This window comes from Typopeltis vanoorti, chromosome 10 (assembly GCF_054136105.1).
Source record: "Typopeltis vanoorti isolate ZY-2024b chromosome 10, IOZ_Tvanoo_1.0, whole genome shotgun sequence".
NCBI classification, from domain to species: domain Eukaryota; kingdom Metazoa; phylum Arthropoda; class Arachnida; order Uropygi; family Thelyphonidae; genus Typopeltis; species Typopeltis vanoorti.
The window spans coordinates 98,208,371-98,234,734 of NC_143558.1; the positions used below are offsets into that span (position 1 = coordinate 98,208,371).

Sequence of the window (26,364 nt, forward strand, 5' to 3'; positions counted from 1 at the left end):
ACTGAAGACTTTTTCAGCATGTGCAGGAAATGAGAGAACACTGGGTCATGCTTGGAAATTGTATAAAAGTGTGATTAGCAAGAGTTAAGACTAGATTTTTTTACTTTGGAAGTGGTAAATTGATGGAATGGATTGGATTGGTAAGGGTGGTTGCAAGTACTTCATCAGTGAGTTTGACCAGAAGTATATGATAGGTATTGAGCAAATAATGTGTCTCCCCCAGTGAGTCTGACTCCATGGAGATACCATTATAATAATAATAAAATGATAATAATTTAATACTAAGGAGTAGCCATAGTATTCAATCTTCTTGAATGGAAGGCAGTTTCAAGTAGAGTGATGTGGGTAAATATCAGAATGGGGAACTGGGCAATGAGACTTATTTGTGCCTATGGTCCCAAAGAAGGTTACTAAAGTAGAAGTGGAAGAACTTTTTGAGGCTTTAGAGAAAGCCACTGACAAAATGAAAAGTTGGTCCTTCTTGGGGATCTAAATATCAGAGTAGGAAATGATTGCCAGACATACAAAAATATTTTGGGAAAATTTGGAGAAAAGAGCAAAGCTAATAATGGCAAATACCTGTTGGATTTCTGCTTGGGACATGGACTGGTTATTACTAACACAATTTCTAACATAAAGATGTGCACAAATTCCCATCAAGAGAAGTAGCAAGGAATAAGAAAAGTTTCATTGACTATGTTATTGTTGATAGTGATGTTTTCTCCCTGTTGCAGGACACTAGAGTGTACAGAGGATTGGAAATTGGAAGTGATCACCATTTAGTCTTGAGCAGGATAAAATTGAATTTCATATTGAAAAGAAGAACATGTAAGAAAGTTTTAAAGCGAATAAAAGTTGAACAGCTCCCAGATGTCAACTGCAGACTAAAATACACAAACATTATTCAAGAAAAAATGAAAGAGTTTGAGAACAGGAACCAAACCTTGGATATTCAGTGGCAAATCCTGAAGAAAACAGTGATTGATTGATTGATTGATTCAGCCAGAGAGAGGCATGTGGTGAGGTTGTCTGCAAGGATAGAAAAATCAGAACCCAATGGTGGTTACAGGAAGTTAAAGAGGCAGTGAATAAAAGAAGAAAGCATATCAAAAGTTCCTGGTAAATAAGTCAGCTTGTGCTCTTAGAGAACACAGAAAAATGTAAGAAAGCTAATCACTATATAAAAACTAGCTAAATAAAAGTCATGGGAAGACTTTGGTAAGAATATAGAAAATTAAATATCAAGAAGATGGCAAGATATTCTGGAAGTTGTTGAAAAAGCTCAGAAATGGAGGAAAGAGTGCTCTAAAAGGAATTAGCAATAAAGGTGACATGAAAACTGGAAGAAAAGATATCTTTGATGTATGGAGCAATTACTTTGAAAAATTGCTAAATGAAACAAACAGTGATAGCACAGTGGTAAAAAAAACACTCAGCAGGCATGCAGTCAGGAATAGATATCCACATTTGAAATAGAAAAAGCCATCAAAAGCCTGAAATGTGAAAAGGCAGCTGGAGTAGATGATATTTGACCAGAAATTCTGAAGTATGAGGGTATAAAGTCTTACAGTGGCTGCACTGCATAGTTCAGAAGGCCTGCACAGAGGGACAAATTCCAGATGATTGGAGCAGAGCTCCCATAGTACCCATATATAAAAATGGAAATAAAACTGAATGTGAGAATTACAGAGGTATTTTTCTACAGTATTCCTGGTAAGATTTATGCAAATATACTTGAGCAGAATTGTGGATGGGAAGCTTGGTGTAGAACAAGCTGGATTCAGGCCAAATGTCAGGATCAGATTTGCACTTTAGAACAAACAGTTGAGAAATCATGGGAATATAACAAAGATCTGTATTTAATTTTTGTAGATCTGGAAAAGGCATATGACAAGGTGCCAAGAGAGTAGCTATTCAAAACGCTACAGTTGTATGGTGTCAGTGGAGCATTATATCAAGCAATGCTCAGTTTTTATTTGAGTTGTAAGTCAACATCTAGAATTGAAGGGAGTACAGGAAGATGGTTTGATGTTAAATTTGGTGTCAGAGAAGGATGTACATTATTCCCTCTGTTATTCATTATCTATATGGATCATATTATGAAGGAAAGTGGTATTAAACCTGATATCAAAATTGGAGATATTAATCTGAGCTTTTTGCTTTATACAGATGATGTTATACTTCCAAATGAATCTGCTACAAGTCTTCAAGATTCCCTGACTAATTTGAATAACTGTTGTAATAGATTTGGTATGATGGTCTGCAATAACAAAACAATAAAAATAGGTAGAAGTATTATAAATGGAGAACCTATAGAACAAGTAAAACATTTCAACTACTTAGGCACGATATTTAGTGAAGATGGTAAATTAAATATGGAAATAGACAACAGAATCAATAATGCTGGTATGGTAGGAAGTCAATAAATTTATGTGGAATAAGAGAGAAATTAGTCAAAACACTAAATTAGCTATATACAAGACCGTGTTCAAACCAATTTTAACTTATGGATCTGAGAGCTGGGTTAGAAGTAAAACACTTGACCAAAGACTAGAGACCACAGATATGAGTCCTGAGAAATATTAGGGGCGTGAACGGATGGTATCAACGGCAATATGATATTAAAAATGACGTTGTTAGCATCCAGGAATGAGTTAGCAGAGCTAATCTTGACAGGTAATGAATTGATTTGGAGGAAAATTGTAGATAGGAAGTTAGTAACGATGTTAATTTTTTCATTTGATAGCAAGAGCTTGAATTCTTTTGGGTATATTTACTGAAATTATGACTTTTACTTTATGTGATAGCAAGAGTTTGAATTCTTTTGGAGAAATTACTAAATTATAACTTTTGGTTTCCTTTTATTTTCCTGACTCTTTTTAAATTGATTGAGTTTTTCAGTTCCATAGATTGGATAAATCTCTTTATTTATTAAGGAAGCAGTGCATAGTGTTTTTTTTTTTTTTTTTTTTTTTGCAAATATTAGGCTGAAAAGTCAGTTAAATTACTAATTTAATAGCTTGAACAAAGGACTTTTTTTGTGTGTGTGTGTGTGTGTTGAGTTGGATAACATACATGATAATAAAATAAAATAGACTTTCTTGTTTATATTCATACCTTAGTTCAAGCTGATAATAAGTTTGTGAAGTGTCTTTATGATAGTCTACTTGCATAATAGGGAAGTTGACCATATCTAGTTTGTTCTATTCCAACCTATAAAGACTGAGCTGGTGCAACTGATATTTTTCACATATGAGTATCATTTAGCTCTAGAAAAGCTTTTTAACTTATAAACATGCTTATAATAGGTGAGCAAAAAAATAATCTGTGGAATCCTGCTTCTATTACTGAGAATAAACATGGTGCATTTACAAGCCTTCTAAAAAAAAAATGTAGGGTAGTGGTCTCATATCTGTGATGAAAATCATCTATTACCGAAAAATATTCAAGAACATTCATGTTGCAGTGGTATTTGAACTCGCATCCTATTTATTGGAAATGTTATCTATTTGGCCAAATTCATCTGCTATAAGTAAATAGTGAAAGTTTTCTTGAACACATCAAATTTCTCCAATCATCCCATTATTATTATTATTATTATTATTATTATTATATGGGTGCTTCCATGCAGTCCAGTGACTCATTGTAAGAGCCAATGCTAACTATTATTTGCAGTTATATATCACATATCTCCATAAACTCATTCACAGTCAAAACACTCGCAATTATTTCAGCAGCCCATTCTACTAATTCACTATTCTCTTAGCAAAAGATATGGTCCTAATGCCCTTTTTAACCAGTCATATTCTTATACAATTTCCAGGGCTGAACTTTGTTCTCTCTTGTCTTGTCATGTATTGGAACTTCTCTTCCACATCTGTTCTATAAAACCACTTTAGCAACTTTTCCCTCATTTCTGCCTATCAAGTGAATTTTGTAGTCCACAAACTTTTATTTCTCTCCTCTGAGATCTAGTAATCATTTTGGTCACTTGCCTCTGGATCATCTTGCCAATTCTCCAAGAACACCAAACAACTAAATCTCAGCATAGTTGTCTAGACATAGAGTAGTCAAAACTAATAAAGAGGAATAGTAACCTCTTATTATATATAAGAGGTTATATATATTTTACTTAATTCTTGTTTATCAGTCTAGACAACTATGCAGAGATTTAGTCTGCAATTTAATATGCAATTTCTAATCTTTTGATCTTCAACTTATAGCTGTTGTCCTTTGCCCGCACTGTCACTCTGTTTAAATTATCCTGCACCATCTCCACATCATCTTTTCTTAATTGTTCTCTTCTCTAACTTTGTATCATCTGCAGATAATGGGACATTTCCCTCAAATCATTATTGTACAAATTAAATAGCAATGGCCCAAGTACACCACTAGTCATCTGCATTCTCTTGGATTCTTCTGTCATTCTATTCTTTGATGTGTGTCCATAACCACCTTTTTATTCATGTTACCAGCCTTGTGTCCATCCCATGAAAATTACATTACATAGAATAAATTTCCTATAATTAACTCAAGTGAAAATTTCATTATTCAACATTTTGCTACTTGTTTATGAGAAATAACATCTGCAGTAATTCAGTAGGCTTCAATATCTGGGTATAATCTCTTGCTGGTATGTTGAAGATGAATAGGAGATGTGTCCTTTACAATAATGTATATCAATGTATATTTCTTAAGAAGTGTGCAGACTTTTCTTGTTTATTATGTTATGGTAAAATATGGATGAAAAGAAAATATAATTTCTTGTCAAATATAATAAACTTAACTGAATAATACATGCTGATATCATTTGCTTCAAAATAGGAATACTATGCAAATTTAATCGCAAAAAATGTTTTGCAAGCATTCATCTGCTAGTCCATAATGGTATGGAAGTATTAAAAAAAAACATATCTTTTAGGAAAAAGTTGAGAATAACTTCTTGTGGTTTCCAGTAACAAATGATTTCTCTTTTCTGTATATATGCATGTTCTATGTATCATATTTATTCAAATATGTTGATAGAAGTTAATATTTGATATATATCCATTTTTAATTACTAGGAATCCCACACCAGGCATTGTTATTAATCATCCCAATGGAAGTGATGTCTACAAAGGTGTTCCACATGATTACACAGGAGAGGTAATTAACTTTACTTATGATTATTGACTGTTCTTTCCTTTTTGTATCACTAAGAATCCCATAGGTATTATCATTCATCATCCAAATGAAAGAAATGTCTACAAAGTTGTTTCACATGACTATTCAGAAAAGATAATTAACTTTATCTTGTGATCATTAAATTGTTGTTGTATTATTCAAAGCTGCTGTATGCTACAAATTCCAACATTGGCTTATTTCATTTAGGATCCTTTTGAAATTTCTAAAATTTTCTCATAATTTGACACCTCCAGAGAGTCCAAAGACTCATCGAGAGGGCACCAACTCTACAACTCTTCTCCGCTCAATCCATTTCTCCACTTCTGCATCAATGCCATCTGCTACCCAGCACTTCCACTAGTATTTTCACAGGTAATCGCAAACATCCATGCTCATAGCGAGAATTGAACCCGCAGCCTTTTGGCTGGAGAGCAGATACGCTAACTACTCGGCCAACCAGGGCGGCATTATTATTTAAAATAATATGTATGATTTATGTTAAATAAATAACTGCAATTTCTAAATATAAAAACTATTTTAGAAAGGGCATTTTGCTTGCCTATAAAGATAGTCCTTGTTGGAGATCTAAAATAGCAGAGTAGGAAATGAATTCCAGAACAAAAAAATATGCTGGGAAAATTTGGATAAAAGAGCAGAGCTAATGATAATGGTAGGTACCTGCCAGATTTCTATTCAGGATTTGAATTAGTCATTACTTATCCAACATACCATCATAAAGATGTGCACAAATTCCCAGGGAGAGAAGCTGCAAGAAATCAACAATACCATTAACATTATCAACAATACCATTAACTATGGTATTGTTGATAATGATATTTGCATACTCATTCAGGATACAAGAGTAAAGAGGGAATTTAAAATAGGAAGTGATCATTCAGTTTTGAGTAGGGAAAAATTGAAAATAAAAGTGTAATAAGCAAGTTTTAAAAAGAATCAAAGAAAGAAGCTTTCAGTGGAGGTTGGGGGGGGGGACTGTATTAAAAAAAATGAAAGCAGTTGATGACAAGAATAAAACCTTGGAGTATCCTTAGCAGACCGAAGTAAACATTCAGATTGGGAAGTATGTAGTAAAGTTGTTTACAATGATAGAAAAATTAGGACTCCATGGTGTACTTAAGAAGTTAAAAGGGCTGTCATGGAAAAGAAAAAAGCATATTGAAAGTTCTTAGCAAGTAAAACAGCATATGCTCCAAGAATACAGAGAAAAATGTAAGAAAGCAATATGTAAAATTAGCTAAAAAAAAGTAATGGGAATAATAAATATCAGGAAGGTGCAAAAATTCTGGAGGCAGTGTATTGAAAAAGCTTAGACATGGAAAAAAGAGTACCATGAAAAGAACCAGAGATGATAAAGGTGACATGAAAAGTGAAGTTAGATATTTTAGAAGTCTTCTGGAATAATAACATTAAGTCAGGAGTGCATATCAATACTTGAGATAGAAAAAGCCATCCAAAACCTGAACTGTGAAAAGCAGCTATTATTATTATTATTCCTGATACCTCCAAGGAGTCCAAAGACTCATCATGGGAGGACACCTACAACTGTCTCAACCACTACACCGAACCTCTACTATGAATCAACGCCATCTACTGCCCACCACCACAACTAGTATTTTTTGTCTGTAAATTGCGTGTGTTCTGAAGGGCCGATTTGTCTGTATGCGGGATGAAAAACCCTAGTTTCCGGGAGAAAAAGCCCTGCTACCTCCATATGAGACCAGCTAACTCGTCTTCGATTGAAATCGTCCAGATAAAGATTCCTCCCGTTGCTATGAGAATCAAACTTAGGCCTATTCCAATCGAAGGGTGCAATGTACTGTCGTTCTTCTAATTGCGCTACGGAGGCAAAAAAATCAACTATATATTCTTTCTTTTTCTTTCACGTGAATACACCAATCAACTGTATATAGATAGAGATAGATGCTAAAACTAACGAGCATGAATTATCATATTCTATCTTCAAGATTAGAAGATTATTATTACAAGAGACCACTAGAGAGTCAGGAATTCATCGGGGGAAGGCAACATATCACTCGAACCACGTCATACCTCTTGAATTCATTTACACTACCTACACTCACCATTTCCAAATCATTCCAGTCACACACTGCTCTATGAGAGAAAAATCTGATTTTCACCCCTTTCTTGACTGCATTCATTCTCAACTTCCACTGGTGTCCTCTCACCACTCTCCATAAAATGAAAAATTCCATCTACTGTGTGATCCTTTCAAAAGTTTGTAGATTTCTATCAACCCTCTTCTCCTTTCTACAGTTCACAAATTTTCCATCTGTTTTCATAATCTGCTTTCCACAGTCCTGATATCTTTAACAAACTCCTTTTTGCACCCTCTCTATCTGCATCACTGGAAAGACCAATCTGCATAGTACAAATGACATGATAATACAGATGACATATTAAAGCATTATAAAAAGTCAAAATGATTTCCTTATTCTTAATGTTAATGTTCGCTTCAGTATTGCAATTATCTTCTGAATTGTTGTATTCACAGTTTTTGCTATGATCCCTGAACTTCAACTTCTTATCTACTAAAACTTTAAAATCTCTGTTCTGCTTAGCTTCTTTTAGCATAATCCTTCCAATATAATTTGTCATTGGATATCTCATTACACCAAAGCATAACTTTTACATTTACTAACATTGAACTGACAGGCCATTTTCATATGTCCTCAGTTCCTACTTATTCAAATCATTCTGCAAGTACTGCATGTCAGGTTGCATTCTTGATTTAACAGGTGACATGCAGCAATTTGATGATGCAAATCATCAGCTGTATGTCACCTGTTAAATCCTTTCCAATATCATTCAGTCCTGGGATTACACCACTGGTCACCTTAAATCTTAGACTCACATCCCCTGTACACAATTTTTTGATATGTCACTCAGCCATCCTCTTATTCAAACTAGTATTTATAATCCAATCCCATATCTTCTAACTTATGCAACAGCCTTCCATACTGAATCTTGTCAAAAGCTTTAGCAGTGTCCAAAAGTATCATGATGTAACCATTCTTCTTGTCTAACTCAACTGGGACATTATTATAAAATGTGAGCTAGTTACTCAAACATGACCTTCTCTTTCATTTTATGTTCATTGCAAAGTATAGATTCTCTGTCAATCACTTCTGTATGTGATTCCTTATCAACCAACTTCAATTTTAGGGAGCTTTTAGAGGCATCACCCCAAATTTAAAAATAATGTTCATTTGTATTCCAAATTCTTTATGCCAAGAGAAATTGGTGGGTAGAGTATCTAAGAGAAATTTCATGTTGTCTAGAATGTTGTTAAAAATAAGACTAAAAAAATAAAAGGACCTTTTGGTAAGAAATGACAGGATTTAGTTTCACTAATATAGAAATCAATGATTATAAGAATGGAATGAAAAATGATTTGGAAAGCAGAATTTATAGTTGTAGAAATTGATTTATGTAATGCAAGGTTTGTGCCGAATGATTACTTCATATGGAAACTATGGATTGATTTGCAGTCAGCTGAAGAAAATCATCGTCGCATAGTAGGAAGAAAGTGAAGAAAATAGATTCTTGTGGAACTTCAGCATTGATTGCAGAATTTTCAGGATAAGGATCTATCCACTATTGCAAATAATGTGCATATAGAGTGAAAGCTGATAACCATTTGCAGAAGTCAAATATTTGTGAACTTGATCAAATGCCTTAGAGATATCAAGAGCAACCACTTGAGATTCCCAAAATGTTCCATGGTATTTGCACAAATATGGATGTCATAAGCAAGATCTTCTGTTGTTTAACATCAGTATGAATTTATTGATGAAAATTCATACTGGTGATGCCAAAACAGAAACACCTTGAGAGACTGTTGGGACTGTCACCTTTATAGTGCCTACATAAAATATGTGTGGAGATGATAATTTATTGGTTGAGAGATTTTCAGGCAATGTAGGAGTTGAATGTTAGTGGATTGAAGAATGAATGAATGGAATTGAGAGAGAATGAAAGGTAATTTGATAGTGAGATTTAATACTATTCTTAGGAATGGATTGAATATGGGCTGATTTCTGAACATAGCCTCCATTGCTCATTTGATTTTGACAGAGCTGTTTGGTTAGAAAGACCTGGGTTCAAATCCCATCAATGATGCAAGAAACCTTCATTAGGATTTTTCAGTCAAAGGTGAGTGAGCTGGTCCTATGGGGGGGGGGGGTGGAGGGTTTTATCTCTCCTATAATCAGTTTTTTCATCCCTCAAAACAGGCAAACTGGTCCCATGTACACACACATCTACAGATCACACACATTTATCATTAGTCATAAGATACTAACTGTGAGATGGAAGAGATTAGAGCCTCACCAGCTTATCTTTCTACTGCACATTATAGATCTCAGGTAGAATGCTAATGGATTGACATATGCAGAAAATAAAAACATTAGAACAGTAGTCAGCTCAAGAACAAAGAGAACCAGAGGAATGTCATAAGGCCAAGAAATTTTATGGTGTCCACTTTAAACATGACCTTTGATCTCTTTCTAGCAAAAACTCAAAGGGGACATTTAATGTTACATGTTTGGAATGGTAAGTGGATGTTTACCAATATAATCAATGTAGGAATTTGAGGAAAAGTAAAAAGTCAGGAGGTTGGATTTTTTTCCTGTATAAGGATATAACAGAATCATGCATGTGTAGAAATGGATGAAATTTACGGCCAGTAATTTTGACATAGGGCTAGAAAGCATTTTATAACACTGCAAGTTGTTTTCCTACTTCTGACGGTATCAGAATTTATTTTTGTTAGTTCATACTTTGGCTATAACTAGAAAGGAGAAATTTTGATATAAGCCAGTCAACATATGTACCAAGCATATTCGGACTGATTTACATCAAAATTCTTCCATCAAAAATCTTCTCTTGGTGGAGAGGATCCAGAGGTGGTAACCATGATTTCATCTTCAAGAAATCAAGGTATACAAGGAGATTTCATCTCCAAGAAATCAAGAATACAAAATACATAACTGGAGACCCATGATTTATATAAGGGACAAGAATTTAAAATAGAATTATTACTATATGGGTATCTCCATATTATTATATGGATATGCCCATATTCTATTTTCTGACCAAGAACTTGTGACCACCTCTGGCAATAACATTCTACTCATTCATCATGCTCTATGCAAGGAGAAAAAAAAAAATCTAGTCATTATTATTATTCAAGACCTCCATGGGGGTCACAAGATTCATCGTGGAAGGCCCACCCTAGAAAACACATTTATTATACCACTCCTTGAACTCATTTACCATTCGTTCTCTCACCATGCTATAAGGATGCAAAGAAACCACTCCTTACCCTCTTGCACTTGATCTCCTTTAGCAGCTTTCAGGGATGGCCCCTTGTCCTTGCTCCTTCCCCTTGTTCTATCAAATGAAAGATCTCCTCAGTGGTAACCCTGTAACTACCTCTCAACAGTTCAAATGTCTGTCATATCACTTCTCCTTCCAAACTTTGCAGTCCACATTCCCTCATTCCATCTGTATAACTAACATTGTACAGTCCTGATATTATTTATTATATCAGTAATTTTGTTATCTGCCTCTGCACTCTTTCCAAGGTTAATTTATCCTCTTCAAATCCTGGGGATCAAATTTGAACACTACATTCCAGGTGTGGTTTGATCAGGGTTTTATACAATGGAATGATAACTCTTATCTCTGCTAGTCAGCATCCTTCTCAGTATTGCAGCAATCATCTGGGTTAACTTCACCACCTTTGCAATATGTTCCTTGAATTTCAGATTTCTATCAATCATCACCCCAAGATCCCTTGTCCTCCCCCACTTCTTTCAGTACAGTATAGTTCCTCCAGCATATGCAGCCTCCTATCGATGTAATTTCAAGACTTTACATTTAGCTGAATTCAACTGGTACCCCAATTCACTTACCCATCTGTCCAGTTTATTCAAATCCTTTTGAACAGCTACCACGTTTGGTAGGGCTAGAGGTAGAGCTACCACATCTGGAGAGCAAAAGTTGTGTTGCACATGCCTACAAATGTCTTTATTTTAGTGGCTATTAGTAATTTTATTAATTATATTTAGTTATATCTTACTTATTTTAGACTGTAAAGTTGAGTGTGTGTGCTTTTATGAAATTTAATACGGGATATTGTTTTAGAAAGCATTTTAATACATGGCACTGATACATACAAGGAAAAAGGCAGCTTAGTTTAGCATGTGGGATCTAGTACGATGTAATGGATGTAACATGTTACATTGCCAAGAGTGAATGGGCTGTGATACGAAAGTGTAAAAGGAGAGGGAATTTGTTGTAAATGTTTTGTGTACCTCTATAAGAAACGTGAGTTGTATAGAAAGTGGGAAAAATGAATTGAATGTCAACAGTATAAGGAAGGATAGCAAAAGTGGTCTGGCAAATGCATAGGTTGTGAATGATCCTGCTCGGCATGAGATCGTGAAAGAAGTGACTGTAATGAGTGAAATAGTGTGTTTACATTGCATCCTTCATAGGACAAAATGGGAGCTTAGAGTAACTGGAGAAATGATTGTCGTGTGGTACAGCAGGTGGGAGAATGAAAAAAAAAAAAAGAATTTTGAAAGTACAACAGTGCAAGATACTGCAAATAAGGATATGGTATTGTGTAGAGATTTGATGATAAGAGGTATACTTAATGAGCAAGTGATGAAAGCATACTTCCCAGGTGCAAAAATCAAAGATGTTAGTGATGGTGTTAGTTTGTAGAAAGGAAAAAAAATGAGCAAAAACAAATGATTTGAAAGGGGAGAAATATGTAATGAGTGAAGAGATATAAGTTTTTGCAAGAAGCAAAAATTAAGAGTAGGGAAGTAAAATTGTGAGTCTGCTGCCTCAGTATAATAGAATAGAATTGAGAAGTGCAATGATTGCTAATGAGTCCATGAGAAGATTATGCAGCAGGAATGGTGTGCAGTTTGTTGATGAATGAAGTGTATTTGTTGGGAAAAAGGACTTATATATTATATTAAAGGTCTGATGGATTACATTTTAAATGGTTTTGGAGAATAGTGAGAATTTTGAACTGCAAAACCAGGGAAACTAGAGATATTAGGGAGGATACCATCAAGCATGTGATAAATGAGTGTGTGTGTGTGTGTGTACACAGAGATGATTATGCAATGCTGAATGCAATTTCACAGGTTTCCAATTTGAATGGGTTGATAATGACATTACACAAGGGTAATTGTGGATTCAAAGGAATGTTGAAATGCACGTACACGAATGCTAGAATTTTTGGTCGAGTAGAGTTGGCATTAGTCAGCTCTACTTGGCCAAAAATTACAGGCATCAGTGAGACTCGTTGACAGCAAATGATGTAGTTACAGGGATAGAATGTAAAGGGTATTGTATTTTCAGGGAGGATAGAGGGACAGGAGGTGGGTATTGCTGATGGTAAATGAAGACTTATAATGAACAAAATTAGAAGTTAAAGAGGGTTTTAGGTCTTGGGGAGATGGTTCATTTGAGGCGTCTGGTGTGAGATAGAAGCCAATAGAACAAAATATGTTGTTGGATTCTGCTATACACTAGGGAATCCATAGGAAGGTGCCATGTATTGGCAGATTAGCACAACGAGTACAGGCTGAATATGGAGACTTAACTATGGGAACATAGATTAAAGGTAGGAAAGGGGATATTGATGAGATGGAAATAGAATTTATGCAGTTGCTAAAGGATAATTACATGAAACAACATGTTATAGAAGGGACAAAGGGAATGAGAGTTTATCTGATAACCACAGAAGATATATTCATAACCAAGGTAGACACTTTGTCTCCAGTTGGGGAGAGTGATCATAAAGTCTTGTTTTGGAAAGTTGCCAAACATGTGGAAATCTCTGTCAAGAAAGGATTATATTGAACTATAAAGCTGGTAATTATGACAGACTTAGGAGTCATCTTGGAGCAGTGCCTTGGCTTGAGAAGCTACAAAGAAAGAGTGTCAGTAGTGCATGGGAAGTGGTCAGAAGAGATTGTTTTGAGAGAAGCAGTATCAGACTATGTAACCAAGGTCAGGAGAATAAACCAAGTGGGAATTAAGTGGATGAATAGAGATGTAAAGCAAGAGTTGCAAAAAAAAAAAAAAAAAAAAAAAAAAAAACATTGGAGGAAATATAAAGAAAAAGGTGATGAACATGCTTATGATGTGTACAAAGTACAAGCACAAAGGATGACTAGTTTTGTAAGAAAGGCCAAATCAGATTATGAGAGAGAATTAGCTAAGCATGCCAAAGTAAACCCAAAAGAGTTTTTTTGTTATGTGGCAAGTAAGAGAAAAAATGACTATGGTAGGATGACTTCAAACAATGTTCATGGTAAGGAGGTGACAAAGGCAAAAGAAATAGTTGAGTTGCTGAGTGATTATTTTGTAAAGGTGTATCATCTAGGTGGAGACTTTGCAGTTGCTGATGAGTTGCATATCAAAATTGAAGTAAATGAAGAGGAGGTGTTCAGCATATTTAAATATATGAATGTGAACACAGTAGTGTAACTGGATGGCATGTCACCCTGTGTACTATGTGAATGTGCAAGAGAATTGCCATTGCATCTGATGAAGTTGTTCAGTCTAAGTCAGCTCTATCAGGGTTCCAAGGGAGTGGGAAAGAGGGTAAGATAGTTCAATTGCATAAAGGTGGCTCCAAGACAGAGATAACAAACTACAGACCAATTATTATATCAGGAGTGTTTGTTAAAGTATTGGAAAAGTTGATTAAAGATAAAATCCAACATTACTGGATAGGGATGTTATACTTTATAGTAGGCAGCATGGCTATGTTAACCCTCTCATGCACAAATTTCTGAAATGGTGATTAAAAAACCAATAGTAGCCATCTACCACAGTGGACATGTGCATGAGAGCGTTAAAGTAGGTTCTGTCTTAGTAATTTATTCACATTTTATAATAAAGTGACAGCAGAATTGGATAAAGTAAATGGCTATACCTTGATATTGCTGGACTTTGCAAAGGAGTTTGACAGAATACCTCATGGAAAAACTATTACAAAAATTGGAGCAAATGGGAATGGATATGAAGCTAGTAGCATGGATAGAGGGGGAGGCTGATAGACAGATACCAGAGTAGTATATGGTAGAGCAGAATCTAGGAGAATGAGGGTGACCAGTGGAGTGCTTCAGGGTTCTTACTATGGAGCTGCTACTCTTTAATTTGTATATCAGTGATATAGGGAAAGATTTAAAAGGGAATATTCAGTTGTTTGCTGATGGCCATGCAAACTAGAGAGAGAGAGAGCAGTAGTAGATAAAAGTGATATAGATGTCCTGCAGGATGATTTAAATAAACTGACATTGTGGACAAAGGCTAATGATAGTCAATTTAATTTTGAGTTGAAAAGGTTGCATACGGTGTATCATATTGATGGTACTGGATTGTGGGAAATTGATGAGGCTATGGACTTGGGGATAATGATGGACAGAGAATTGAAGTTCAGAGGGCATATTACAAAAGTTGGTGAAATGGCTCAAAAGATTACTTGAATGTTGAAAAATACTAACGAGTAAAGATAGGGAAGTTATTATCCCTTTTTATAAGGCTATGATTCAGCCACATCTTGACTACTGTGCACAGATTTGGTCACCTGGGTTTCTTGGGAACCAGGAGGTGGTCGAGAACATCTAGAGATGAGTGACCAAGCTAGTGACAGGTTAAGGCTTGTGAGTTACAAAGTTTAGTTAATAAGGGAAAAGAGGGGATGTGATAGAAACTTATATTAAAGGGGATTTATAAAATTGATGCAAAAGAAATTTTCAGTATATAACAAATAGTCAGAGTACTAGGGGGCCATCCATGGAAATTGTGTAAGAGTGGTTAGCAAGAGTATTTGAACCAGATTTTTTGCATGGAGAGAGTGGTGAATAGTGGAATGGATTGCCAGAATTAGTTGAGTGCCCTGACAGTGAATGAACGTAAGGAGAGGTATGATGGGATTTTTGTGTATAATAGTTAGTTTGGGTATCCCCCTGATGAGTCTCTGGACACCATAGAGATACTGTATAATAATGATTATAATAATCTGCACTATCACTAATAAAACCCTTGCCAAGTTTAACTTCATCTGCAAACAACTGAATATCCTCCTTCAGTCCATTGACAATGTCATTGATATAAATGGGGGATAAACAATACAGGTCTCAGTACTGATCTCTGTGGGACCCTGCTTGTAATCTTATGCTTCTTGATACTGTTCTCTCATACACAACTATCTGATATCTGATCAGACAACCAACCCCAATCCAGTTCACTAACTTGATATCTAAACCCATCTGCCGTAACTTGAATATTAGCTTATCATGTTGCACCTTGTCAAATGCCTTGTAAAAAAAAAAAAAAAAAAAAAAGAGAGAGAGAGAAGACAGAATATGCTTTTCTCTCATTTACCACTCTTGTTACTTAATTATACAGGACAGTCAGATTATTAAAATAGGACTGCCCCTTAACAAATCTGTTCTGGCTCTCACAGATAACATCACTTTCATCTGCTCAATGCTGTAAATGATCTCTCACTAATGTCTCTAAACACTACTGAAGAAATACAAGCTGGTTTATAGTTTGACATTTCTATTCTACTACCACCCTTATGCAATGGCACTATCTTATCCTCCTTCCACTCCTTGAGCACCTTTTCCATTGCTGGACTCACATTGAAAATCCAGGTCAACATCTGTCAGTTCTTTAATGCATTCTCTTAAAAACCTGTGATGAAATCCTATCCAGTCCCATTACTTTATTGATATCCAGAATATTCAGTATTTGAAATGCACTCTCTTCTTTCACTTCTAAACCTCAAACCTGTATCCCTCATATTAAAACTTACTTTGCCAGGATGAAATACTCCAATAAAGTGTTCATTGAACAACTCCACATGTCCTTTGCATCTCTCACTCTTCTACCATTTTTATCCAACAATGTCATTCTTCCACAATCATTCTTCCTCCTACTGGCCACACAATGAAAGAATTTCTTGTGATTTCTTTGTATCACACGGCTATCTCTTCTCCTATTCACAAATTTTCCTTCCTTACCACACTAGTCACTCTCCTGGCCTGAGTTGTGTATTCTTCATGCATCTGCTCTCAAGAGGGGTAGAGAGCAGATGCATGAAGCAGATACTCCTCTCCTTATAACTCTTACATAACTTCTTTTTCACCTGCATTTCTCTTTTAATATTGTTTGTCATCCACTTTACACCAAATTGTGTTCTCATTATACAACTTGCCATTGCTGCTAATATTTCTTTACCATTTCCCAAGCACTGATAATATCTCACCCTTCCAATTCCTCCACCCATGGAACTGCCCCAAGCTGATTTCCAAGCTTATTATAATCACCTGCTTTATAATTCTACATAATTTCTTTTCTCTTTGATAATCCTGTATGTCTATTCATTTTTCAAATCAAAACCACATCGTCTCTTTCTCCAACTGGGGACAGAGATGCCATCTCAGTTACAATCAAATCTTTTAATGCTGTGACCAAATCCCAAACTCTTGGACCTTGTGTTCCTTCTACTGCATGTTGCCTAAAACATTTGTCCTTCGAGAATTCCAGAAATTCTATTCTCTTATTGCTATATGCAATTCTCTCTTCCCAATTTAAAGAGCTATAGTTAAGATTTCCATAACAATCATTTTTGCACTCTCCAAGCTCAAACTAAACATCTCCTGCTCCTAACCCTCTATACTCCCTGGCTTATAACAACATCCCACTAAATATCCTCTCCTCTACATTTCTACCTCACACCATATACTTGTAAAAACAATAGTACCATTGTCCTCCAAATCCTTTGCTCTGAGAGGACACAACTCATCACTTATCATAAACAGCACTCCACCATTGCATTTGCCCTTCCTATCCTGCCAAAAAATGCTATCCTTTGCTACTTCTGTTCCTGTCAGTATATCATCTTCTGTCAACCATGTTTCAGTGATTCCCAATATGCCCAGTTCATCTCTTTAATTATTGATACTCCTGTTACTATTCTTACAAGCAATCACTGCTGCTACCATCCATCCTGATAATTGTAGTTTCCCTGCATTGACACTCTGACTTCTTCAGAGAACAACATTCTCCCCAGAAACCTATGACCTTCCTCATTCAGATGAAAGCTGTCTCTTGTATACAGTTCCTTTTTCTCCTTAAATGCCTTTCAAGCAAATTCTGGCTATCATACTATTCATTATTGATACTCTTTTCCTCAGCTCTGCATTTTCATAACTGCACAACACTGTCTTCCTTCTCTGTCCTCTTCTGTACCACCTCAAGCATGAACCTCAAATCTCTCTTGCCATGATTATCACTGTCTCACAAGTCATTTGTGCCCACCATCACATTAATTTCATTCACTCTTTCACCTTGCTTAATTGCCATAGTCACATTATCATTCCTCCAGGCAAACACTCCTCTGGCATTCTATCTTGCACACCATAGATCATCAAATCTCCATGCATCATATCTCTTTCTACTCAGCTCCTTCATTGCTCACCTGCATCCTCCCCCCTCTCTTTGACACTTCTCTCTTTGTTCCCCAATTGCATCTCTGGTTCCTGCACTGTCTTGACTTCCTCTCATTCCCACTCTTCCACTGGGTCTCCTATTCCCTCCTCTTCTATTCCCATAACTCTTTCCTACTCTGATCTGCTTCACATTCATTGTTTCCGGTCTCCTAATCTCTTCTTTTACTTCTTAACTCATTCTTCATACATTCGACTTCTTCTTTCAATGCATCTCTCTCTGTAAGATTCATCCACCTAGTCATTATCCTTCAAAACTACATCTTTCAAACATACTTCACTTCCTAATTTTATATTCTCATTCACATGCTGCTCATTTTCCTCACCCTTGATCATGCTACTCATCTCTCTTGGTCAGTATTCATCCACTTTATGGGATTATTAGTACTGTTTATTATGTTGATGCAAATATACATCTCAGGTCAGAAGAGTCACCGCATTGCAAAAACATCGCCCTATATACCTATTTAAACTAATTGCAGAGGTGAGATGATATTTGGAAAAACTCTTCCTCAAATTGTGACGTAGAAATTTGTTAGGATTTGAGAATTTGGTAAAACATGTGGCCTTTCTCTTTGTTATTACCTTTATATTTTCCCTTTATATGTGTGTAAAATAGCTGCGTATGGATTTTGTTTTAAAGGCTCAGGGGTGTCTAGAGGGATATTTGAGAACAGGTGATATAACATCAAATCTTAACGTAAATTAACCTTATTTTAGATATAAATTTCAACTTCTGTTTTGTGAATAATGATGTCCAGTTTATTTTTTTATGAAAGACATACAAGGGGTGTTCAAAAAAAGACCAAACTTTTTAAATAGCATGCCAACCGGCACAGAGATCATGTTGTGGCTACTCAGTGTACCTAACAGCAGGTTTTGACAAGAAACTGCATTTGTCCTGTTCTGCTATGAGCATTAGTCATCAAGTTATATCCACTGAAGTGAACACATGCACAAATTGTTTGTCAGATTAGTGACAGTGACAATGAAAAAGCTTGAAGAACAGCGTGTGTGCTTGAAAAATTGCTACAAACTTGGTAAACATTTTACAGAGACATTTCAATGGCTAACCAAGCATACGGGGAGAACTGTTTAACTGTCTGAGAAGTTGCTGATGAAATGGGAATCAGCATAGGATCTTGCCATCAAATTTTTACTAAAAAACTTCAGATGTGTCGCGTCAGTGCAAAATTCGTGCTGCATTAGTTGACTGACGATCAGAAAGAGAACAGTGTTGAAATCAGTCAGGAACTGCTTGCCAATGCAAATGGTAATGAAAACATTCTTAAGATCATCATAACAGGAGATGAGACATGTGCTTAGTTTATGGCTATGATGTTGAAACCAAGATGCAATTGTTGCAGTGGGTGGGGAAAGGATCTCCTCGACCCAAAAAAAAAAAAACACGGATGAGTCAGTCAAAGATCAAGGTAATGTTGGTTGTTTTTTGATTGGAAGGACATTGTCCATTATGAATTTGAACAGGTCATATAACATCAAATCTTAATATAAGTTAACTATGTTTTAGATGTAAATTTCAACTTCTGTTTTCATATTCTGTTTTGTGAATAATGATGTCCAGTTTATTTTTTTATGAAAGATGTACAAGGGGTGATCAAAAAAAAAAAAGACCAAACTTTTTAAATAGCATGCCAACCGGCACAGAAAGCATGCTGCAGCTAGAGTTGTACCAGGAAGTTTTAAACACGTTTGAGGGATTCTGTGCACAGGAAGAGGCCCGAATTGTGGGAAAACTAGACTTGGATGTTGCACCATGACAATGTGCTGGCTCACGCATTGCTCCTCATCCACAGTTATATGGCAAAACATCAGACATCTGTTGTGCCCCCATTCACCCTATTCTCCAGACTTAGCCCCAGCAGACTTTTCCTGTTTCCCAAACTTAAAATCACTTTGAAAGGATGTTATTTTCAAACCATAGAGGAAATTCAGGAAAATGCAATAAGAGAACTGTGCACCATCACAGAAAGCGCATTTCAAGAAGCATTCCAACAATGGAAGAAGCGTTGGGAACGGTATTGCCAGTAGAGGGGACTACTTTGAAAGGGACAGTGTTTAAAATGAGCAATAAAGTCTTTATAGCAAAAGTTCAGTCTTTTTATTGAGCATGCCTTGTACAACTTCCATACCATCACACCACTACCTCCAAATTTCACAGTTGGAGTTATGCACTCTGGTAAGAGACATTCACCATGCATCTGCCACTCAAGGTTAGATAATCCAGAAGCAGAGCTCTGGATTACTAACATAGATCCCAGCCAAGATAATCTAATCTCTACTTGTCTGGGTGTTCTTTGACAAACCAGGTAATCCTATGAACTTGGCTTATATTATTATAGTATTACAGTTTCATAGTGATGTGTTGTACTGATATATAAAATTACACACTCTCTCTCTCTCTCTCTCTCTGCTTTGAAAGAAATCAACAAACAGACACCATAGTGTGAGGAAGAAATAGTCTGTCTGCCAGAAGCATGTCAAATTACATTCACAAGGAATCTAATAAACACCAACTAAAGATAAAGAAGACAGTTTGTCTTCTTTATCTTTAGATGGTAATAAATGAGAAATTTTGTTGATAGGAAAATAGGTGGGAATAAGATGATACTACTTCAAAATTCCACCAAAATGTTCAGAGATATACCAGAAATATAAGGAATTGGAACCCTGCAGTCTACTGAAGAATCCTTAGGTGTTGAAACATAGGAGTCAGTGATCTACTAGATTTGATGAGGGTTGTAACCATTTAATTCCATTAAAGTTTTGATATTGAGGATTTCTTGTTGTAAGCTTGAGGGAGATGAGCACACATTATGTGCTCTATTAATTAAAGACTTGATAACACCAATTTTTGTGAGATGTGATGAGCAGACTTTGATGAATTTATCTACCGGTAAAAGTAGGCTTCAATAAACACTGTCTGACAATGTATTGGAGACTGTGCAAGTAAGAAGGATGTCCAAGAATGGTAAATTAACAGCATTTTCTTTTTCCATTCTGTACTGAATGTGTTGGTGTCAAAGGCTATTGATCTGTTGTAGGAAAGTGGTAATTTAATTTTCAGAATGAGGTCAAAAGGCTGAAACAGCATTGACGTAACGAAACCAAAGAGTGGGTTAGGGATGAATGTATGAGAACAAGTTATCTTCCAGATGGTTCAAAAAATAGTTTGTCAAAGGTGGAGACAGAGGGCTACCCATGGCAGTTCCTTCAACCTGTCTATAGATCTTATTTTTCCAGCTGAAATATCCTGATTGTATAACAAGTTCAAAAACCTTCACGTCATCAGGAGGAAAATCATCATATAGTAAACTAATGCTGTCAGATAACAGAGTGTTGGTAAATAGAGAAACGATATCAAAGCTGACTAACATACGACTTTTATTTGGAAATTCTTGATTTTTTTGAGAAAATGTGTGGAATTCTTGATAAATGATCTGGATTATCCAATATGGCAGTTTATTATTTGCCATATTGGATTATTAAATTAAATTAAGGATTATTAAATTACTTAAGGAATATTAAATTACTTAAGGAATTCACAACGTAAACTGGAATATAAATTAAAATAAACTTTAATATATACTTACTATATTTCAGCAGCATCACATTGCCATCTTCATGCCATCTAAAAAAAAAAATACATAAACAAAATGTGCCATTACGTCCCAAAGTGGATGGCATTGATTCTCCCACGTACAAATTAGCCAAACATTTAGCCAAAGAGCTCGCACACTATACTGGCAACACACCATCACACACACAAAAAAACTCAGCCCACTTCAAAGCCAGTGTAGAAAACCTTACACTACAACATACTGACATAATTCCATATTGAAGTGAAACTTGGAATCTCTCAAAAGAAGATGAGGAGAGGTTGCCGGCAGCATTTGAAATTATTTTTCACTTGTCCAAGAGATTTCATAATAAAGATTCGAAGGAAACAATTTATCTGGCATGGTTATATCTGTTGATCTAATAATCTTCCAATGCCAATTCTCAAAGGACTTATTCCAAGACCCCCCCCCCCCCCCCCCAGAAAAAAGAGGACAACATAAACTGGATAGATAATATAAAAAACTGGACACGTGCTTTGCTTAGAGCTTAAAGCCAAATGTCAGTCAAGGAAGATTTCTGTGGATAATGTTTCCTGATATCTGTTCAATTGATTATGTTATGGACTATGGAAAGAGTTCATTTTTTAATATGAACTTTATAAATGAATTAATTTTATCAGGTGTTATTTTGAATTTGATGCTTCATTACTATAATAACATAATGTTTTGAGCTGAAATGCTCTAATTAAATTATTTTATCAGTTTATACAGTTTAATGAATGCATTAATATTGTAATAAATAGTTTTAATGGAACATATACTAGGCATTTAAGAAAACTTTCATGGCTTACACATATAACAAAAATATATATAAAATTTTTTATTCAAATTCTATTCAAATTTTATTAGATTTTATTCAAAACTCCAATATATTTTCTCAGTTATGTGGACATAATCAGGGAAACATTAACTATATTCAAAACATGAATGACAGTAATGAGTACAAAAGTATGTATATACTAGCTTGCGTCTCAGTGACAGTCTAAGTATATGATTACGCTATTAAAGTTGAAAGTATCAGTTTTAAAAGTTGCATAGATTAAAAAACAAACAAACTTCAAATAATTTTCATAACTGTGTGAAACTTAAGAGTTTGGCATGCAGTCTGAGCAGTTGAGGTCACCAGTTTGGTTGAAAAAATGACCATTCTGTTGAATAAAACTTTGTATCCCCAAGCTGTTAAATATATTTGTCAAGCATATTAATTTGGTGTTTTTCATTTAAGATGGGTAGAATGTGGAACAAACATTTGAAAAGATCCAGTAGCAGATAACCAAGGTTGTACAAACTATAGAATTGTACATAATAATATTTGGTTAACCGATCAAGTGTTGATCAATTTTATTAATTAACTTAACCAACTAGTTTCGCCACACTTTTCTGTTGGCTTCTTCAGGGCACTTACATATAGGTTTAAACACTCTCACAATTATGCGTAACTGAAAAACTGACAAGAATAAAAAACTGACTAGAATAATTACAAATAAAATAGTATCGAACGTGAGTGAAACACGTATCGCGTGTACAAGATCAGCTAGCTGTTGCAAGATGAGTTAAAATTTATTTCCAACAATCTGTACTTGAACGGCTATCCAAGAAGACTAGTCAATAAAATTCTTTTCTCCGAACCACCACAAAGAGAACAAGAAGAGATTCAATATATAAAAACGATTGCAATTCCGTATGTAAGTGGCATCTCCAACAAGCTCGCCAATCTCCTCAAACAACACAAAATAAGAGTAGCATTTCAGCCTATAGATACTATTCGTAAACTACTAAGATCTCCAAAAGACAACCATCCTTTCTACAAATATGCTGGAGTCTATAATATTCCATGCTCATGTGGCTCTAATTACATCGGACAGACTTCGAGAAGCCTCGAAATCAGGCAAAAGGAGCACATTGGCTATGTCAAAAACAACAGACAGGACATTTCTGGCCTATCGTCTCATTTCTCCACAACTAACCATGTCATCAAGTGGGACAAAAGCTGTTCCCCTTACTTAGAGGAAGATTACCATTCAAGAATGTTCAAAGAAGCAGCCACAGTCGCCCGTTCTACTGTGAACCTTAACAGAAATCAAGGCCTAATACTGCCAGAGATATGGAAAATCCTAATCAGAGCCTTAAAAACGGAAGAAATGAACTTTAATACAAACTACAGAAGGTTCCTCAGCAACAGCTAGCTGATCTTGTACACGCGATACGTGTTTCACTCACTTTCGATACTATTTTATTTGTAATTATTCTAGTCAGTTTTTATTCTTGTCAGTTTTGCAGTTACGCATAATTGTGAGAGTGTTTAAACCTATATGTAAGTGTCCTGAAGAAGCCAACAGAAAAGTGTGGCGAAACTAGTTGGTTAAGTTAATTAATAAAATTGATCAACACTTGATCGGTTAACCAAATATTATTATTTACTAATTTATGATCAAGAAAACAACCTTCATGATGTATAGAATTGTACATGTGAAGACAGATTTAGAGAGTGGTCTTCTAAGTTTGAGGAATAGACAGAGGAGAAATGATAAAAACCTTGTAAGTTAGCAATGGAATCTTGCAGTATAGATGCAAAGTGAGGTAGAACTGGGGTGAGATTTCCTGGGAGCTGAGTAAGAGAATAGTTGGGAAACATATAAGCTCTAGGTTCTTCTTGTGGTGTGTGTGTGGAATGGGCTACTGTTAGATACAATGACCGCATCTCCGGTTAAATGCATTCAGAGAGCAGGAATAAATATTTAGGCTTAAGTGAATAAAAGCTCCCTCCCCTCTTGATCAGTCCTTTGAGGATCTATGATGATAACAACAGTATCACTTCTGGGTCTGTCTCCTCCCACTGATGAGACCTCAATAAAGGTTGAAACCGGTCTGGGTAGTGGCCCTTCTCATAATGCATAGGCATTTTACGTGTTTGTAAGGATATGTATGGGATGCATTTTTGGAAATTATGGAGACAACTACCGTGTTTGAATAAAAACTTTAGTTTAATATTACTAAAATTTTACAATTCGACATTTCGACCTTTATGTCAAGGTCATCTTCTGGAGCGTACAAATATACACAAGAAACAAGCTATACTACAATCATACTGGTTCGTTAAAGACACTGACTAACCGCTACCACAATTGTTGGCCTGACCTCTGGTGAAAAAAAAAAAAAAAAAAATTATACAACGCTAGAGTCCTATTATTTGTGTTGTCTACTATATACATGTATTAACATTATTCCAGCCAGTTGGAGTGGAATGGTTTCTAATACTAGCGGATTGGCTAGAGTCCTGACTTATGTTGAATCTTGCATATTAGGTTGGCTGAATGTGTGCCATCCAGATCCTTGGAATTTTCATACCATCTTTATTCTTGATATTTGGGTGGTTTATCAGGATTTCGCAGGATTCTTTAAATTTTCTTTCGTACCATGTTTTTGTGCGGTGTAAGGAGCTGGTGCTTTTCCAGTTGATTTGGTGTAAGTTGTTAAGTGCATGGTCTGAGAGGCCTGCTTCACCATAATGGTTATATTTAATGTGTCTAATGTGTTCTTTCTTGCGTATGGGGATTGTCCGTCCTGTTTCACCAATGTACGGTAAGTTACAGGTGCAGCGGATGAAATAGACTCCAGGATGTGCTAATGGGAGGAGAGGATCCTTAGAGGAGCTAAATATGGTTTTAAGTTTAGTGGGTGGTTTAAAGGTGGCATTGAGGTTATAATGTTGTAGGATTCTGTTGATTTTTTCTGATAACCCTTTAATGTATGGGATGGCTATGGTTTTACTCTAATCTAGATTCGTTTTTGTTGTGGTTTTATAGAGTATTTTATTGACAGTATTTTTGTTATAGCCATTGTTTATGAATGTGTCACTAATGCTTTTTAGTTCTTGTTTCAGGGCTTGCTGGTTAGAGCAAATAGTTGTGGCTCTGTTTTTAAGGGTATTTATGACTCCATATTTTTGTGCTGGGTGGTGGTATGAATTCGCATGTATGTATTGGCCCGTGTGTGTCGGTTTTCGGTAGACCATGTAGGATAGACTGCCTGAAGGAAGGCGTGTAACTAGTGTGTCTAGGAACGGGAGCGAATTTTGGTTTTCGATTTCGATGGTAAATTGTATGTGTTCGTGTTGTTTGTTTAAGTGGCTGAGGAATGTGTTTAGCGTTTGTCGCCCGTGTGGCCAGATCGCGAACACGTCGTCAACGTATCTGAGCCAGATTGTCGGTCGAAGCGTGGCGGAATCAAGAGCCCTTTGCTCAAAGGTTTCCATGTAGAAGTTCGCGATTGGGGGGGGGGGGGAAATAATGGTGAGCCCATGGCTGTACCTTCCTTTTGTAGGTAGAATTTGTTTTGCCACACTCACGCTGCTGAATAAAGGACTGAACTACGCAATAGCGCCTAAAAAGGTAAACAAATTGGATTTTATCTACCACATTGAAAGAGGCATCAGATCCCTACCTAACAACATAGCAGACAAAATATGACTAGAAACCAGTAATGTCCTAAATACCAAGAAAACCATACAGAACAACCTGACTAAAACAGAATTAGCAGCAATTAAATCATTAAAAGCCAAACAAAACATAATAATAACGAAAGCTGATAAAGGCAGTGCCACTGTTGTCCTTGACAGGTCAACATACATACTGCAAATGAACCAACTAGTAGCCGATAACTACACATATAAAATGGTAAATTATAACCCAACAAAAAAAGGATAAACGACAAAACAGAAAAACTACTAAAGTCCCGTCACTTCTTGGCCACCAGACACAGTTAAAAAAAAACTCTAACCCCACTACGCCTGCCCCCCCAGAATATATGGGGTACTGAAAATACACAAACAAAATGTGCCCCTTCGACCAATAGTGAAAGGAATAGATGGTCCCAATTACCACCTAGCCAAGAAATTAGCGGCAACACTCAAGGAGTTGGTAGGTCATTCCCCCTCCTACATAAAAAAAACACACAACACTTTA

General features: G+C 35.8%; 1 protein-coding gene across 2 annotated transcripts in view; it reads left to right on the forward strand.

Annotated features, from left to right (window-relative positions):
- The window catches only part of LOC150102621 (legumain-like), a 205,102-nt gene that overhangs the window by 20,018 nt on the left and 158,720 nt on the right, over window positions 1–26,364 (forward strand). For both annotated transcript variants that reach the window (XM_090399527.1, XM_090399528.1), the window contains exon 4: window positions 5,064–5,145. In XM_090399527.1, coding sequence (XP_090255653.1) covers window positions 5,064–5,145 — 82 coding nt within the window. The remainder of the gene's footprint in view (window positions 1–5,063; window positions 5,146–26,364) is intronic.